Below are 15,788 nucleotides of genomic sequence, written 5' to 3'. Positions count from 1 at the left end.
GGCATCAACGCCCGCATGTTTTTGCGGGAAGCAGATCCAGTGTCACGCGGAGTGGTTGGGGATTGTCCCGGCAAATCTTTTCTCAGATTGAATCATTTCTGTTAAAAGGGAACTAGCGTGCCCTGTCTGCAGGCAAGGGGGGGGGGGGGGAATTGCGTATCAGCAAAACAAGTACATACGTTTCGCTAAGCATCTGCGAATGTGAAACCGAGAGCAATGTGTAATCCTGTACTGCAAAATGGGACGTCCTTAGAGACCCAGTGTGTGTGGTTTTAAGTGAATATGGATGTTTTAATGTACTGCCACAGTGCTTATTCTCCTTTTCTCTCCTTCTCCGTCTTCCATATAATTAGTTTTATTATGGTTATTATTGTATTGGGTTGGATCAAGAACCCATCTCATTTAATCTAATCTAGCACAAGAAGAAAAATGTCAATAGGAGTCGACAGAAGTGGTTTTATTTTCAATGCGGACATGTGTGTACGCATGAGTGAATGTGTTTTTTTTTTTTTTTGGTTGTCCAGTCAGAATTGTGGCTCACACTTATTTTCCATTCCTTCCTTTGCGTGCCTCGACCTGTATCGGCACACTCAACCTATATCACATTTGCACTGTTATGCGGGGGGTGGGTACTTCCTGTGTGCCTTCTCTTTAACAATACCAAAGAAGAAGGAAGAGGGGGTGACAGGGCAACGACACAATAACAAAGCAGCCGGTGTGTGTGTGTGTGTGTGTGTGTGTGTGTGTGTGTGTGTGTGTGTGTGTGTGTGTGTGTGTGTGTGTGTGTGTGTGTGTGTGTGTGTGTGTGTGTGTGTGCACATGCACGTGCACGTTTGCGTGCACATCATTCTGTGATAGATGGGAAAGGTGAGTGATGACTTTAAGAGCAAACTCCGTCATTAGCCAGATAATAAGCAGATAATATTTCAGCGCACTGAGCCCGATGGTGATGATTACAGTCACCGACGGACACTCTGCGGGAAGGGCTGGCGTAACCATGCCGATGTCTCACGACGACCAGAGAGTAAAGAAGGAAAGCAAACAAAACAGGCGTTTAGTGTTTACAGGTGATCAGGTGTTTACCTAGGCCCGAGAGACGGGGGATAGCCCCGGTGTCTCGGTTTACAACTCCAACATGGTGACTCAAGAGGGGAGCCTGAGTAACAACACAAGTAGACAGACAGATGCACACACACGCAATCACACGCACAGACAGGTCATTTGGTTTCGTCATTTTGTGTTGGTCACAGGACCATGTTGTCTCGAAAATGACGAAGGACTAGAAGGAGGTCAAAACAATATTCTTCAAATTGCTGCCAGTAATTCCTTTATTATGAAAGTGATTATGTTGGCAGAAGATCATTTCAGCAAATGAAGTGACTTTTTGTTTATTTGCCCTGCTTTTCTTTTTTTTTTCATTCCAAAATCTAAAGGCTGGTTTTGTAGCACTGTTGTAACACTAATCTCAGACACACTGTCCCTCGTGCACTCACTAACTACTCACTCACAAAATGGCCCTAGAAAGGCTTCGGGCATGCTTCCAGGCCTAGTCACAGCACTGTTCAACAAATACTGGATCCTCCCAGTATTGTTTGAACAACGCAGCCATTAAACAAAGATTTGAGTAATAGTCTGGAATGATAACACTCCCTGCCATATTAATTTATTGTATTTGGAACAGACCGGAATTTTAATCCTTCTCACACACATGAATGGGAGGTCACAATGAAGGAGTCCATGAGATTTTAACCTATGGCTAATAGTTTTAATTGTCAGTGAAAGGCATCCTTTTTTTTAAGTTATGTATTTTAATGTTGTTATTGAGTATAGATTTTATATATATGTACAACATGTGTATGTACAACAATTTTGTAGCACAATAATAACTTAAGTTGTATAGTACTTTTCAATAAAAGTAACCAAACAGATTTTCATAAAGACAGGAAATACATTAACAACACAACTGGTGTAAAATTCTGTATAAACCCACCATAAAAACATTGAAAAAAGGAAAAGCAAATGCAATGAGCACAATGTTTGGGAGATCACTTGATAAAATCTTGTGTCTAAAGGTTGGATAAAACAGGGAACTGTTTTATCAACCATGCAACCCTGATTTTGTCAGGTAGACCGTCCAAATTACCCTGCTGTAGCAATCGGTTACTTCGTAATTATGAACTTACATCCGGACTTGGGAGAGTAATTCCTATTTCCATGTATTGACTATGTCCAAGTATAGCTGTTGGTATACAACAAACAACTGTATTGTCACTGTATACTCGGTAGCGGGCCACATCGTTGGAACGCCAAACCCCGGGGGGGGGGGGGGGGGGAGGGCGGGGGGGGGAATCCCAGGCATGAGACCCAACGCTAGAGCAAGGCAGTTAACAGGGTTGTGGGATTTGGTGCGGGGCAGCAGAATAGTGCGCAAACTATGCGTGTCTATAAAATGTTGCTGGCAAAGCATCGCTGGGGAAAGTTGGGGGTAAGGGGGGAGGGGAACATTAGAGCATTGCGGTGAATATAAGTGTCATATTGCACTTGCAGGATGCACTTACTCATTTTGGAACGACTCATTGTCTAGAGCACCTTGTCAAGAGTGCACCAGAGTGCGAGGGAGATGCAAGTCTTATTGGCCTTCATCTCACAATTTATCAATCCCTGATTATATGTAATAAATATGTTAAAGACGTGTCCACTCTTGTCGGCTTGTTCACTCGAGTGCAGGGCTGTTGCCCCAATGTCGCTCGCACACACACACACACACACACACACACACACGCACACGCACACGCACGCACATGCACGCGTACACACAATCTCTTGCCTATCTCCCCAACCATTTTATAATGCATAATGCATTTTATGTTAGGCATTTAAATGTAAAATTGGCGCCAGTCAGACACCATGACAGCAGCAGTTATGGAACCAGATGATGTATTGTTTGTTCACAAATTATATTTAATTGTTGCTAGTTTTGATTGTGGCCTACAGTGCCTTTTCTTACAATACTAATAAACACAACCAAGGTTTAGCTTGTGGTTGTTGCATTATATTTGTCAAAATGTTGTTGACCTTTTTCTTGTAATTGTTCAAAGTATGATGTTAACAATTGTGTTCTTCATCCTTTGACCACTGGCCCATTGGATGCACAGATTGAAATATTATTCACCAGGTGCTGGTCTTCAAGTTTGTTGGTTGGATTTAATAAGCCCAAATAAATAAGCCATAGCAGGCTTCTCTATTCAACAAAAAGAGAACTGGGGCCTCTTATCGTTCAGGGAAGTGATTCTCAACAACAGCCATGTTGTTTGACCATTAACGTCATAGATTTGCTTGGTGTGTTTGCACCAGTTCCTTAAACATGCGGTGACTCGAAGAGTTCTTCGCATGGCACACGGGATGTTTATATTGGTTTGGCATGACGGGACTGTGGCTTGTTGGGCTTGTGACAGAGTGAGGCACTAGCATGCATCAGCCAATCCCTAGGAAGATGTAGGTCACTGGGGGGTGAATTCTTTGGTTTGGGAACTGGCCGGCTCATTATTAAGAAATGCTTTGTTTTATTTGGATGATGGGAACATCTCAATTTGATGCATTATTTATTTTTTATAGTATAGTTTTATCTTCATTTTCTGATCTGTGCTGTGTGTTATCTCTATCGTACAACGTCACCAATGTAGTTATTAATACCGCCATATTATTAATACCCGTAACCAGCTAAACATGGGACCATAACAGCATGCCACTGTTCAGAGAATGATCGAAACACTGAGCGCAACACACTCTTCTTAAGTGCAGGCATCTCATCTATCATCTCGTCTTCCTCTCCAACCGACCCTTATAGTGCCTCACCTTGTCCTCGCTACATCGTACTCACAGGGTCTGTACATGTTTCCTGATTTGACACATCACGACATGTGAAGACTGTGGTCATATTTCATCTCTCCTTCCCCCCTAGAGGTGTGCCCCCTGCTGGCAGCACACGCTCACTCCATGACGGTCAAGTGCAAAATGGTGGAGTTTGTGACAGAGAGTGAGAAAGCTGTAGGCACCTGTTGTTCTAATCTATGCTCGGTCTCGTGGGGGAAGCGGCCCCCGACTCGCGCCCTCGGGCAGTTGATGTTGATGCACAATACGTGCAGTCAGTGTGGATCCTTCTCTCTGCTCACTTGAATCAAAAATATTGTTGCTCTCCTGAATCTGAGGCGGGGCCGCCTCGTCACAGGAAACGTCCCTCGTTGGTGAACATCTGGGCATTTCAAAACAACAGCATTGCTTTATGTCTTAACAGCCCACCCTCCCTGTAGACGGCTTTAACGGCAAAAAAAAAAACGACAGAAATGTCTGCATTTAGTTCAGTTGTTTCTATGGCAACACCGCAGCGAGGAGATCAGATGAGAAGAGCAGAGCACCAACGTACACCGGTCTTCCTGGAGAATGGAGGAGGACATGAGAGAGAGAGAGAGACAGGCAGAGGGAGAGGGAGGCAGAGGCCAGACCTAGGCAGGCAATCACTGCACACTTTCTGCAGGATGTAGTATCTATGGCAACCTATGTTAGTTATCAGAATGTTGGCCTCTAGCCTTCTGCCTCTCCGAACAGCCTCTTCCAATCGTGTGCCTTGCCTCCCGCTACAGAGACACACACACATGGATCAAAGTGTGCCTAACCTGTTTCCTTCCCATGTGTCCGAGGTCAGACCTAGACACGTGTGTCTGCGTCCTCAAGCACATGAGCATGACACACACACACACACACACACACACACACACGCAACTGGTCTGCGCCATATTACCATATTGCCCAAAGCCATTGTCAGATTTCAATACAAACAACGTTTGTATTGAAAGGCGGGACAATGGGCCGCTTACATCATCTCGTTCTCCAGAGTGGATCATCTGCCCGATCGTGTGGAGTAAAAATATGAAGGGGGAGGAAGAGAGTGAGAGAGAGAGCGTCAGAGGAATAGAAAGAATGAGAAAAGAACAGGAGACGGGGAGGGAGCGAGGGTGGGAGAGGAGAGATCGGTGGACATTCAGCACTCAATCAGCAGAGAAATTAAAGGAATCGTGTGTTTGTTCAGTAGTGAGAGAGGCGCTGTACAGGGGAACTGGCTGTTTTTTCACAGACAACAAGGGAAATAAGCAAAGATGGACACCAACAACGACTGACATCCTCGATATCAGAATAAAGTCCACCACAACTCAATTCTTTCTATCAATATATATATATATATATATATCTTATCTTATTATAAATCAATCCTATTTCTGGCTAAAAACTGTCACAGTGCATTATCATCGAAGGTCATTGAATGCGGATGACATCTCTCGACTGAATATCTTTAACGTGATTGAGTATTGTTATAACTCATATCATCATAACTCATCATAAACTGGCTGGGTTAGCCTGATTTTTTGTTAAAATAAACAGCATGTGCTGTACCGTGTACCTCTCTCTCTCTCTCTCTCTCTCTCTCTCTCTCTATATATATATATATATATATATATATATATATATATGATATTGACATCCTTGTGCGTGCACATGAAAGAGAAAGCGCTTTTGGCGATGGCGAATCGGTTCATTTTCCGTGTGCGATGTAGACCGCGAGTGTACGCAACAGCATGTGTGTGTGTGTGTGTGTATGATCCATAGCATTTGTATAGCTCTTTCTGTGTTCCAACGTGTTTATCTCTTACCCCATCAGCCCACCGGCTACATGGAGACCACCCTGTCCTACAGCACCATTGAGGACCTCCAGCTGTTGGCCTGGGACAACGCCCCCAAGTACTGCGTGCAGCTCAGCTTCCCTGGAGGAACCGTCCTGCTGCAGGTAACACAGGCCGGGGGCCGTGGGGGGAGGGTTTGGCCCACTCCTCAGTCTGGCTCGGGACGGCCCGGCGGGGGGTTCTGATGGGCCATGTCCTTACTTATAGGATGTAGGATCACCGCCACTCAACCATGAGAATAGACCCTTTGCACAGAAGGGACATCATAGGACCAACACAGGTTATTATAACACATGATGGGTCTGCTCCTTTTATGTACCAGGGCCCGGCAAATACATTAGATCAGTGAAGTTAAGTCTACGGCCAGTGCCCTGGTACATAAGAAGAGCAGAGCCATGAATAGAGTTATGAGGAGGGGGAGGGCTTTACTGCGGCTGTGGAGTTTGGTTGGGCCTTTCCCGGATTCTGGGGAGTTAAGATAAATCAGCCCAGGAAGTCATGTCTTCAGTTGATATTCAAATATTTACAGTATATGTTTTAAATTGAGCTCCGAAGGATAGAAAAGTATCCATTATTATTGTTGTTATTATTATGAATATTGGTGTATTTATTATTGTGTATTAACTTAAAGCTTGTACATAAACAATATATAGATAACCATTGTCAAATGGTGTTTTAAATGGATGGAAATTGTGAACATAGTGATATGTAGTCTACCCTATGCATTGAGTCAGTCACCTGTGCGTGAGTGAACAGGGAGTGGGTACAGCCCGGCCTCTCGTTCGGCAATGACCAGGATCACTCAGGAGAACGCGCTAACTCACTAGCTCAGGCTCTCTAGTGGTGGAGACGGAACACATGTCCGTTAGATAAGCTATCAGCTAGCGGGCGGGCAGGACGTTCAAGTCAGACACTGTTAACGTCCTGCTCGAGTGTCTGTACATGGCTTTCCTCATTCAAAACATTCTGCTGAACATCTACAGCGTGAACCTTTGACAAGTGACTGTCAAACCTTCCGCCCTGGCAACTGTAGCGGTAGCCGCAGTGAAGAGCTATTGTGCTGCCTGCATGTCATGGACCCAACTTGATTGTGTGTGCGTGTGTGTTTGTGTGCTGCAATAGGCTGCCAACAGCTACCTGAGGGACCAGTGGTTTCACTCCCTGCAGTGGAAGGTGAGTTCATTAATTGATTAGTCTCGTCTTGCCTATTAGGTTGCTCTTAAGTGGGTGCGGCCCAGCGTGGGCGTGAGCGTTTAGTCTCAATCGTTTTCCAAACGAAGTCCTCAGCATGTCGGTTCCAATGTGTCTGTCCCCGGTTCCCCACATTGTACAGAAAAAGATCTACAAGTACCGCAAGGTGCTGAACAACCCCAGTCGCTGGGACGTGGTGCTGAAGGAGATCCGGGCGCTGGTGGACATGGCACTGACCTCGCCGCTGCAGGACGAGTCCATCCACCAGGCACCGCTGCACATCATCTCCACCCTGCTGGCCGAGGTGGGAGGTCCTTACAGACAAACATGGACATGCATACGGTGGCAACTAGCCCTGAGAATGAACGAGTACTTGAGCTGGGTTACAATGCAGAAGTTAGTGTTATTTTAGGGTCGGGAGGGTAAGGGTAGGGGAGAGGGGAAGGCTGTGCTCCTTGTGTGCGGTCTGGTGGACCCAGGGACGAGGCGATGGGAATGCCCACCTGGGAACACACAGAGGCCAGGGACACTGAGAGTAGGTGTAGCCAGGGTTGGGCTGATCTGTCCGTTCGCCACAGTTCCAGTCCGTCGCCGTGTCATTAGCAGTCGGTTCCTTGAGGGTGATTTCAATGTTCATATTTGAAAGGCAATGTTATTTGATTTTCTCCGTCCAATCTCCAGAATTAAAACGAACAGTGAGTTTCTCCTTCGCCCTTGTCACTGGTTGTTGTGAAATGCATCGTGGGATACTTGGCTGTCCCAAGTCCACACAAGTCACCTCCCAATGCATCCGCGACATAATAGGCGGAGCAAGAACACACCCGGGCGTTAGGGGTGTACCTGGCTAGACCTTTGAATGACGTTTCACAAGTCCACGAGAGCACAACCAGACATATGAGCCTCCGGGCTTAATTAGCCAGAGTAATCACCCAGAGTTGGTAAGTGGGTAATCCTCCGCTCCTCCTATCCTAGGCTGTTGTGGGAGTGGCCGCTGTTGCAGCACCAGGACACCACATATCCCCTACAGCAAACCTTCGTTGAGACCCTCTGGGTGGCCACGCTGCATCGCCGTGACACTAACTGCCTCTGTGCTCTACCTGTCTATAGTAGCCCAGTAACCAGCTCCAAGAAGCTTTTTAGCTGTCTTTTAATTAAAGCTTTTGGCAAGCAAGTCATTCTCTCCAATTTCTTCTGTTGTGGCCTCTCTGAATGGTGTGTCCCAGGTAATTGGCCTCTTCTCGACCCAGCTGGCACTTTTTGGGACGGGCCACAATCCCAGCTTGTCTTAAGGCTCTCATTAAGGATTGCAGGTGTTGCAGGTGTCTATCCCAGTCAACACTGGATGTCATCAAGGTGGACGTGGTGTGTTGCTGATGGATTTTATTCATCATCCTCTGGAATGTGTTTCCCCATGTATCCCGATATTTAGGAGTTTGTACCATCTGGAGTAGCAAACGCATTATTCTCTTAAGCTCGGTCTGCAAGTGGGACCTTAAGGGTTAATGGTTCGCTAAATGTGGCGATGGTAGGTTACTCAGCCCTGGCTGCACCCCCTGAACCAGCCGGGCACCAGCTGGACTTTGTCAGGTTTGGATCATTCCATTGAGCTGTGAGTCTTCGACGAGGAGACTACACTGCCCTACTCACTGTAGTGGAAGCGCGGCAATCTCTTCTGCTGAAGAAGCTTCTTGGGGTGTGGCCAATACTGGTGGTGGAACTGTCCTCTGTCGTCTCTGGTCTCCCCCTGCAGACTGGGATTCTCATCCTCACTTTCTGAGGTTGAAACCTCGCTGGTGTATGTAGTGCAAGAAGGTCTGTCGCTCCTTTCTCCTTCAGTACTCCATCTATTACTATGTTGTGGATGTTGAAGGATTTCTCAGTTGAGGATCCTTCATAATGAGAAATGGCACCGGTTGGCTATCAACGACCACCCCAACCCATATGGTTTCTCTTCCTTTCGGTGTTTTAATTCTTCCGTATCCCTCCCTTCTATCCGTACTGGTACTTTTTGGGCCCGTCAGGAAGTGTCATAGAGAGCGGTGTACATTAGTGTTGGCCTAGTCTGCAAGGCTAGGTCTCTACCCGGGCAGTTCTAGGCCATGTTTCCCTAGCTTTATTTGGATAAAAAAGGGAAAGGGAGCGGGGAAAGCTGTGTTCTCGCTGCCTGGTCTTGACCCAGGGCAGGGCATCCCTTTGTCTGTCCGTTCGTCCACAAATCCAGTCTAGTCGTTATTTTGTAAGCAGTCGGTTCCTTGAGGGCAATGCGATATCCAAATCACAATGATATTTAGGTCTGCTTGTTTTCTCTTGCTTACTTTCTTGCGGCACCGTGTTTCATGCACATACACTTGCGTGTCAACATACATCAACACATGCTCATTCACATGAACACACCCCTAAACACATTCATACATACATTCACTTTTAATGTGTTCACACGCTGTTTCTGCCTTGCTTTCACAGAATACGAAACTCAGCAGTCAAGATCATGAAAATATCATTGTGGTAAGATCCCTCTATTTTACTATTTGCATCGCCTATTGTTTCTCATATTTCCCTATTTGCAATGCTTAAATGCAGAATGTGCTCTTTGTAAACATGAGTTAACACATGCAAAGTTGTTTCCTTGCCACAGCTCGTTTTGTCCCTCACCCTGCTTTCCATTCGAACCGTTTAATGGTTTGGATGGTTCCTTTCTCTAACATATGCTTCCGTTCTCTAACGTAGAAAAAGTACTATTCTGCTGCTTCCTTATGACAATGAAACGTAATCATCCATTGTCAGTATCTTACAGTAGCTAAAATAACCCGCAGACATTGCTCAGTCATTGTTCATATGTGGGTTGTATTTGACGTGTCTCCATAGGCAATCGCTCCTCTCCTGGAGAACAACCACCCGCCACCTGACCTGTGTGAATTCTTCTGCAAGGTGAGAGTCCTGCTCCCGTCCTCTACGCCCCTGCCTCCAGCGTCCAGTCCCTAGGGGCTGAACACAGAAACAGGAGTCATGTTTTGAAATGACAAGCCGCTTAGTTGGTCAGTCATGAAAAACATATTTTCTAACCGCATTGATTTCCTGTTTGTCAAGTTAGACCAAAGGGGAAAGGAAGTTCTCTGCAATGTTAATGTTTTACTGGTCAAAAACACATCCCATTGCTGGATAGATAGTGTTTTGCATGTACAAATGTTTTATTATTTTATTTTATCTTAAACAATTCTCTGCTCTGTTGCAAAATATATATATATCTATATATATATATATATACAGTATATGCAGGGTCTGTTTGCATTGTTCATATACATACATCTTTATCTGGGCATGTGGCAGCTCTTTGAGCTGTTGCCTCATGATGCATTTCTCTGTTTCTGAACAGCACTGCCGCCAGAGGCCGCGGTCAATGGTAGTGATCGAGGTTTTCACCCCCGTGGTCCAGAGAATACTCAAACACAACATGGTGAGAATCCACACACTGCCAGCTCACAGGCCAAGACCTCCAGGGGACTTGGGAGTTTTATTTTCCACCATAATTCTTCCTTCCTTGTGCAATTTCTATTTATCATAAGCACAATCATGAAAATTGATTTGATAGCGATATTCCTCTTCAGAATCGACAGACATGGCAAAGGGGGGATTAGAAAGATGACATAACATTAACACTATCTATCAATAGAATCGATACTGAGAAAGTGTACGACGGTAGCTACTTCTTCCTACTAGCCTTCCTCACACGTTGTGGTGCTCTCACTCTCGTTTGCCCATCAGGACTTCGGGAAGTGCCCCAGGCTGCGCCTCTTCACTCAGGAGTACATCCTGGCTCTGAACGAGCTCAACGCCGGGATGGAGGTGGTGAAGAAGTTTGTTCATAGGTGAGGAGCAGTGCCGCAAACACACCCACTGTCTTATACAGTTCTTCTTATACAGAAACACAGTGAGGTCTAGGGACTGAGGTAGTTGTGGTCGCAGTAGAGATTGTTGGGTTGTCTCTACTTTGTTCGCCACTACATACACGTCCGGGTCAGGCTAATGATCTGAGATGCTCGGCTGTCCTCCAGGATTATGAATGGTTTGACTGGTGGTTGAGCTGGGCGATTCTCTGATTGAATTGGTATCCCATTCAGGCTGGTATTGCCTTAACCTGTGCTAGCCTAAACCTGTAGCCTCTCAACCTGTAGCACCTCCACCTGTAGCAGCCTTAACCTGTAGCACCTTAACCTGTAGCACCTTAACCTGTAGCACCTTAACCTGTAGCACCTTAACCTGTACCACCTTAACCTTTAGCAGCCTTAACCTGTACCACCTTAACCTGTAGCAGCCTTAACCTGTACCACCTTAACCTGTACCACCTTAACCTGTAGCAGCCTTAACCTGTAGCACCTCAACCTGTAGCAGCCTTAACCTTTAGCAGCCTTAACCTGTACCACCTTAACCTGTAGCACCTTAACCTGTACCACCTTAACCTGTACCACCTTAACCTGTAGCACCTTAACCTGTACCACCTTAACCTGTAGCACCAGTCCTACTCCTAGTCCTTCAGTCCATCGGGGTACAACTGTGCACCTGATTAATTTGCTATCACTGATCACTGTGTGTGTGTGCGTGCGTGCGTGCGTGTGCGTGTGCATTGCAGCATGCACGGGCCGACCGGACAGTGCCCGCATCCCCGTGTCCTCCCCAACCTGGTGGCCGTGTGCCTCGCCGCCATCTACTCCTGCTACGAGGAGTTCATCAACAGGTCAGCAGCGCTCAACACGCACCACAAGCATTCTGAGCACGCTAGCATGCTAGCGTGTCCCCCATCCATCCATCCAGCCATCCACCGGGAGGAAAGAACAGGGAGGCCTCGGCAGGCCGCGTGTCATGTCCCTGTGAGCGGCTCGTTCTGTCCAGACCACAGAGCTGCAGGGGAACGCGATCCATGCCCCTTAATCTCTGTCATTTCATTTAATCCCTCCCACCCTTTCTTCTCCTGGCCGGGGAAACATCAGACACACACACACACACACACACACACACACACACGTCAGGGACATCTCGTCCATCTGGTTCACACACTCGTTTATCTGGACGCAGACTGGTTTATCGCCATTCATTTGCTTCACAGAGTTTAATCTTTCAGATTGAGTAGTGGCATCAGATTAATACGATATCTCTGCGTAATAGGCTGTAGTTTCTATTACCTCGTTAGATAAAAATAATACGGATATAGTCAAGTAAGAGGGAGGAAGTCTTGTTTAATAGAAGCATAAAAAAACCCAGTTCACTGTGAACCTAATCGGTTCTACTTCATGAGAATTCACACGTTGAACCACACACTGTGATGCACACTAACTTTTTTTTTTAACCGATACCGATAACCGATAACTTTCAGCTCCTAAAGGCCGATACCGATATCAATAACCGATAACACCCACACATATACATATATATGATCATGACATTGTTGCTCAGACATCAGTAGAATCAACGGGGGGTTCAGGGGGGCGGACTTGCAAGGGGCGGGATATGACAGACGTAGGGTCCACGACGGCCCCTGTCACTCAGGTGTGTTTTGGTCTGACCGCAGCAACGGAGGCAGAATGGGCAGAACTCTTGCGATCATCTTAAATGTTGCTGCAGCGATGCATCATATATTCGGTTGCATCCACAACATCCGTATCGATCGATGAAAGATTGGAGCATTGGAGTCACAGACAAATAGAAGAAACGACGAATAAGAAAGGCGTTGCGAACGACTGCGTTACCGGAGGAAGAGCGTCTTTTTTTGCTTAATTTCACATCCAACAAACACTGGGACAAATGTAGTTGATCTCTGTGTTTAACTGAGAAAACAGGGAGTTGAAGGCTGGGACCCTATAATGTTCAGCTAACTGTTGTCAATAATAAGTGTTACGAGAGTTAGCGCATGTGTGTGCGCGAGAATGGCAGTGTGTGTGTGTGTGTGTCAGTGAGCGGACGAGCGAAGAGAGCGAGCGGTAGCGTGTGTCAGTTTAGTGAAGTAATGAACGAGTCTGGTTGTCTCTGTGCCAACGTGTACTGTAAAGTTAGTGAAACTAAGAATAAAGTTCATAAAGTTCACAGCCTTTCAATAATCGGCGGCCGCTTCATTCCGACCTATAAGCAGACCCACTGCCGGTCAAAGGGAAGGGTGGTACCCCCGAGATAACATCGACGTCTCCCCTGTGCTCTCGACTACGGTCTGGGAGCCAACAGCAGGAAAGGTGTAACATAATAATAAAAAGAAATATTTTCTATATATGCGTGCAGCTGTGAACTCATGTATTGTAATTTATTGTATGATGTGTACTTTTAGGGTTATGATAAGACCTTTAATTTAGCATTAGTGGGAGCGGGGCACTGAAATTATATAGGCTATGTTATCGGGGCTATTCATCATGATATCGGAATTATCGGAATGACGTAATCATTTCTGTTATCGGCCCGATAATTATCGTGCACCCCTAGTGGTATGCCATTTACTTGAAAAACGATCTCGTCATAACCTCCTGTATGAATGAAGAAAAGGTATACTACTGTGCAACTTTACACACAATTGTTGTTGTTTTTTACCTGTGACTAACCTAACCGACACACCACAAAACCTGCCAAATAATGGTGACTGGTCCTCATTTATATAGCGCTTTTATCCAAAGCACTTTACAGTGTTGACTGGTATTCACCCATTCATGCACACATTCTCACACCGACAGCGGAGTCAACCACGCAGGGCGACAGCCAGCTCGTCAGGAGCAATTAGGGTGAGGCGTCTTGCTCAGGGACACCACGACACTCAGCAAGGAGGAGCCGGGGATCGAACCTGCAACCTTGCGGTTACCAGCCAACCCACTCTACCTCCTGAGCTAACGCCGCCCCCAAATCAATTTGTAATATATGACGATTACAGTCATTTATGTCCGACTTACAGACCCCCCATCAGTAACATGACCCACACTTTACTCTTCAAGTCAGACCCACGCACCGGAGCGCATCTCCACACGACGAGAGGAACCCCGAGGTAGAGGCCGAGATGGAGCCTCTCTCCTCAGGGGCCGTCTTTCCATTCTCCTCACCGGCTGTTTAAATATAAATACCAAACCAACACGGAGCCCTGCGCTCCCTTGGACCTGCTTTGATTAGTAATCCGTTTGACATCACCTTAACCACTCTCCACTAAGACAGAAGCAGGGGAGGGGGGAGCGATGAGCAAACTTTTCCTCTTTGCGGGCCTCTGAGAGGAGCCGGCAACAGCTTATTTTGTACAGGCCTGGCCATCACCTCCCCTGATGCCACCGGGCCCCGGGGCCTTTTGTCTGACTGGTTACTGCCATGCCAGGGTCCCACAGGTGGGGAGGGGTGGGGGCACGGAAACCATGGCAGTTTACATTTTCAAATTTTTAATAATAGCTGAAAAACAACTAAATTCTAGGCTACACATTATGTATTATTATGGTTGTTTTGTTGTGCAACTTGAAATTAGATGGAATAAAAAAAACATTCTGTATCTGGATGAAGAGAATTGAGCAACACAAATATTGGGTAATTTCCTTCTGGTGAGATAGGAAACCAAAAAAAAAGTCCATTATCCAGCATTTCAGGCAGAGAGTTATAACACCAACCCACAAATGATTGTTGTTACGTTTACCCTTTAATAGACACAAACCATGTTACGTTGAAAGGTTTGACTCTATAAGGCATGACGTCTATAAAGTGAATGTTTAATGTTCATTTAAAGTTAAACCCACTGAGGGAAACAGGGTTTGTTGGTCCAGGGTTAAATCGGGACCCTTGATTCACCGGATGTCTTCACCAGACTTAATGTCCGCTGTCTCACCTCTCTCTCCTCCCTCCCCCCCCCACACACACACACACACACACACACACACACAGCCGTGACAACTCCCCCAGCCTGAAGGAGATCCGCAACGGCTGCCAGCAGCAGAACGACCGCAAGCCGCCCATGCCGCTCCGCCTGCTGCGCCCCGAGCCGCCCACCCCGCCGCCCACCTGCGGCCCCCTGCTCCCGCTGACCGCCGCCCACCCGGGGGGCCCTCCCCCGGAGCCCCAGCCTCCCCCGGGCCTCGCCCCTCTCTCCAACGGCAGCCACGCCCCCGCCGCGCCGGCCCCGGGCCCCCAACCCCAGGCGCCCCCCGCCGGCCACGCCCCCAGCCCTCCCCTGCCCGCCACGCCTGCCTCCCTCCCGCCCATGCAGAGCCCCGTCTCGCCGCCGCCCTCCAGCGTCCACTCCAGCGAGATCCTGGTGGAGATGGAGCGCAGCAACAACTCGGCCAACGCGCGGCGGAAGGCCGGGGGGGGCGGGCGCGGCGGCGGCGGCGGCGGCGGGGGCGGCGACAGTGTGCCCAACCTCATCGACTGCCTGCTGGTCAGCCCGGCGCTCAGCACCCTGTCCATCCAGCTGCCGGCGCAGGCGGACCGCGTGCTGGGCTGCTTCGCCCTCATCCTCAAGATGCTGTGAGTGTTCCGGGCCACGCCCTCAGCTTTTAACAATAGCAGCCTTGTCTGCACGGGGATCAGTCGCCGGAGCCTAACTAAGACCACTGCACTGTAAAAAGTGCTGTGGATTATGCCGTAGGTGTGAAATACAGATGTCTGTTGGAATCACAGTGTTTGATTGATTATTTGAACAGTACACATTCATTCGGGGCAAGTGGAGAAGGCTGTTTTGACTTACTCCTATAAGTTGACATTCGTCTGATGTCCTCTCTCTCTCTCTCTCTCTCTCTCTGTCTCTCTCTCTCCTCAGGTCAGACTATGACGACTGGAGGCCAGCTCTTGCCAGCCTTCTGCAGCCCATTCCCTTTCCGAAAGAGTGAGTGCACACACAGGCAAACAAACACCCACACACAC

General features: G+C 47.4%; 1 protein-coding gene across 1 annotated transcript in view; it reads left to right on the top strand.

Annotated features, from left to right (window-relative positions):
* cmip (c-Maf inducing protein) overlaps nt 1-15,788 on the top strand; it is a 32,919-nt gene that overhangs the window by 5,705 nt on the left and 11,426 nt on the right. Inside the window, exons 2-11 of the mRNA XM_084477782.1 lie at nt 5,714-5,839; nt 6,858-6,908; nt 7,069-7,230; nt 9,390-9,431; nt 9,792-9,854; nt 10,300-10,380; nt 10,689-10,792; nt 11,554-11,658; nt 14,811-15,392; nt 15,685-15,750. Coding sequence (XP_084333908.1) covers nt 5,714-5,839; nt 6,858-6,908; nt 7,069-7,230; nt 9,390-9,431; nt 9,792-9,854; nt 10,300-10,380; nt 10,689-10,792; nt 11,554-11,658; nt 14,811-15,392; nt 15,685-15,750 — 1,382 coding nt within the window. The remainder of the gene's footprint in view (nt 1-5,713; nt 5,840-6,857; nt 6,909-7,068; nt 7,231-9,389; nt 9,432-9,791; nt 9,855-10,299; nt 10,381-10,688; nt 10,793-11,553; nt 11,659-14,810; nt 15,393-15,684; nt 15,751-15,788) is intronic.

The sequence above is a fragment of the Micromesistius poutassou genome, assembly GCF_964030765.1.
Source record: "Micromesistius poutassou genome assembly, chromosome: 13".
Lineage (NCBI taxonomy): Eukaryota > Metazoa > Chordata > Actinopteri > Gadiformes > Gadidae > Micromesistius > Micromesistius poutassou.
Note: the sequence above shows the minus strand (reverse complement) of the source record. Positions and strands in the feature narration are given on the sequence as shown.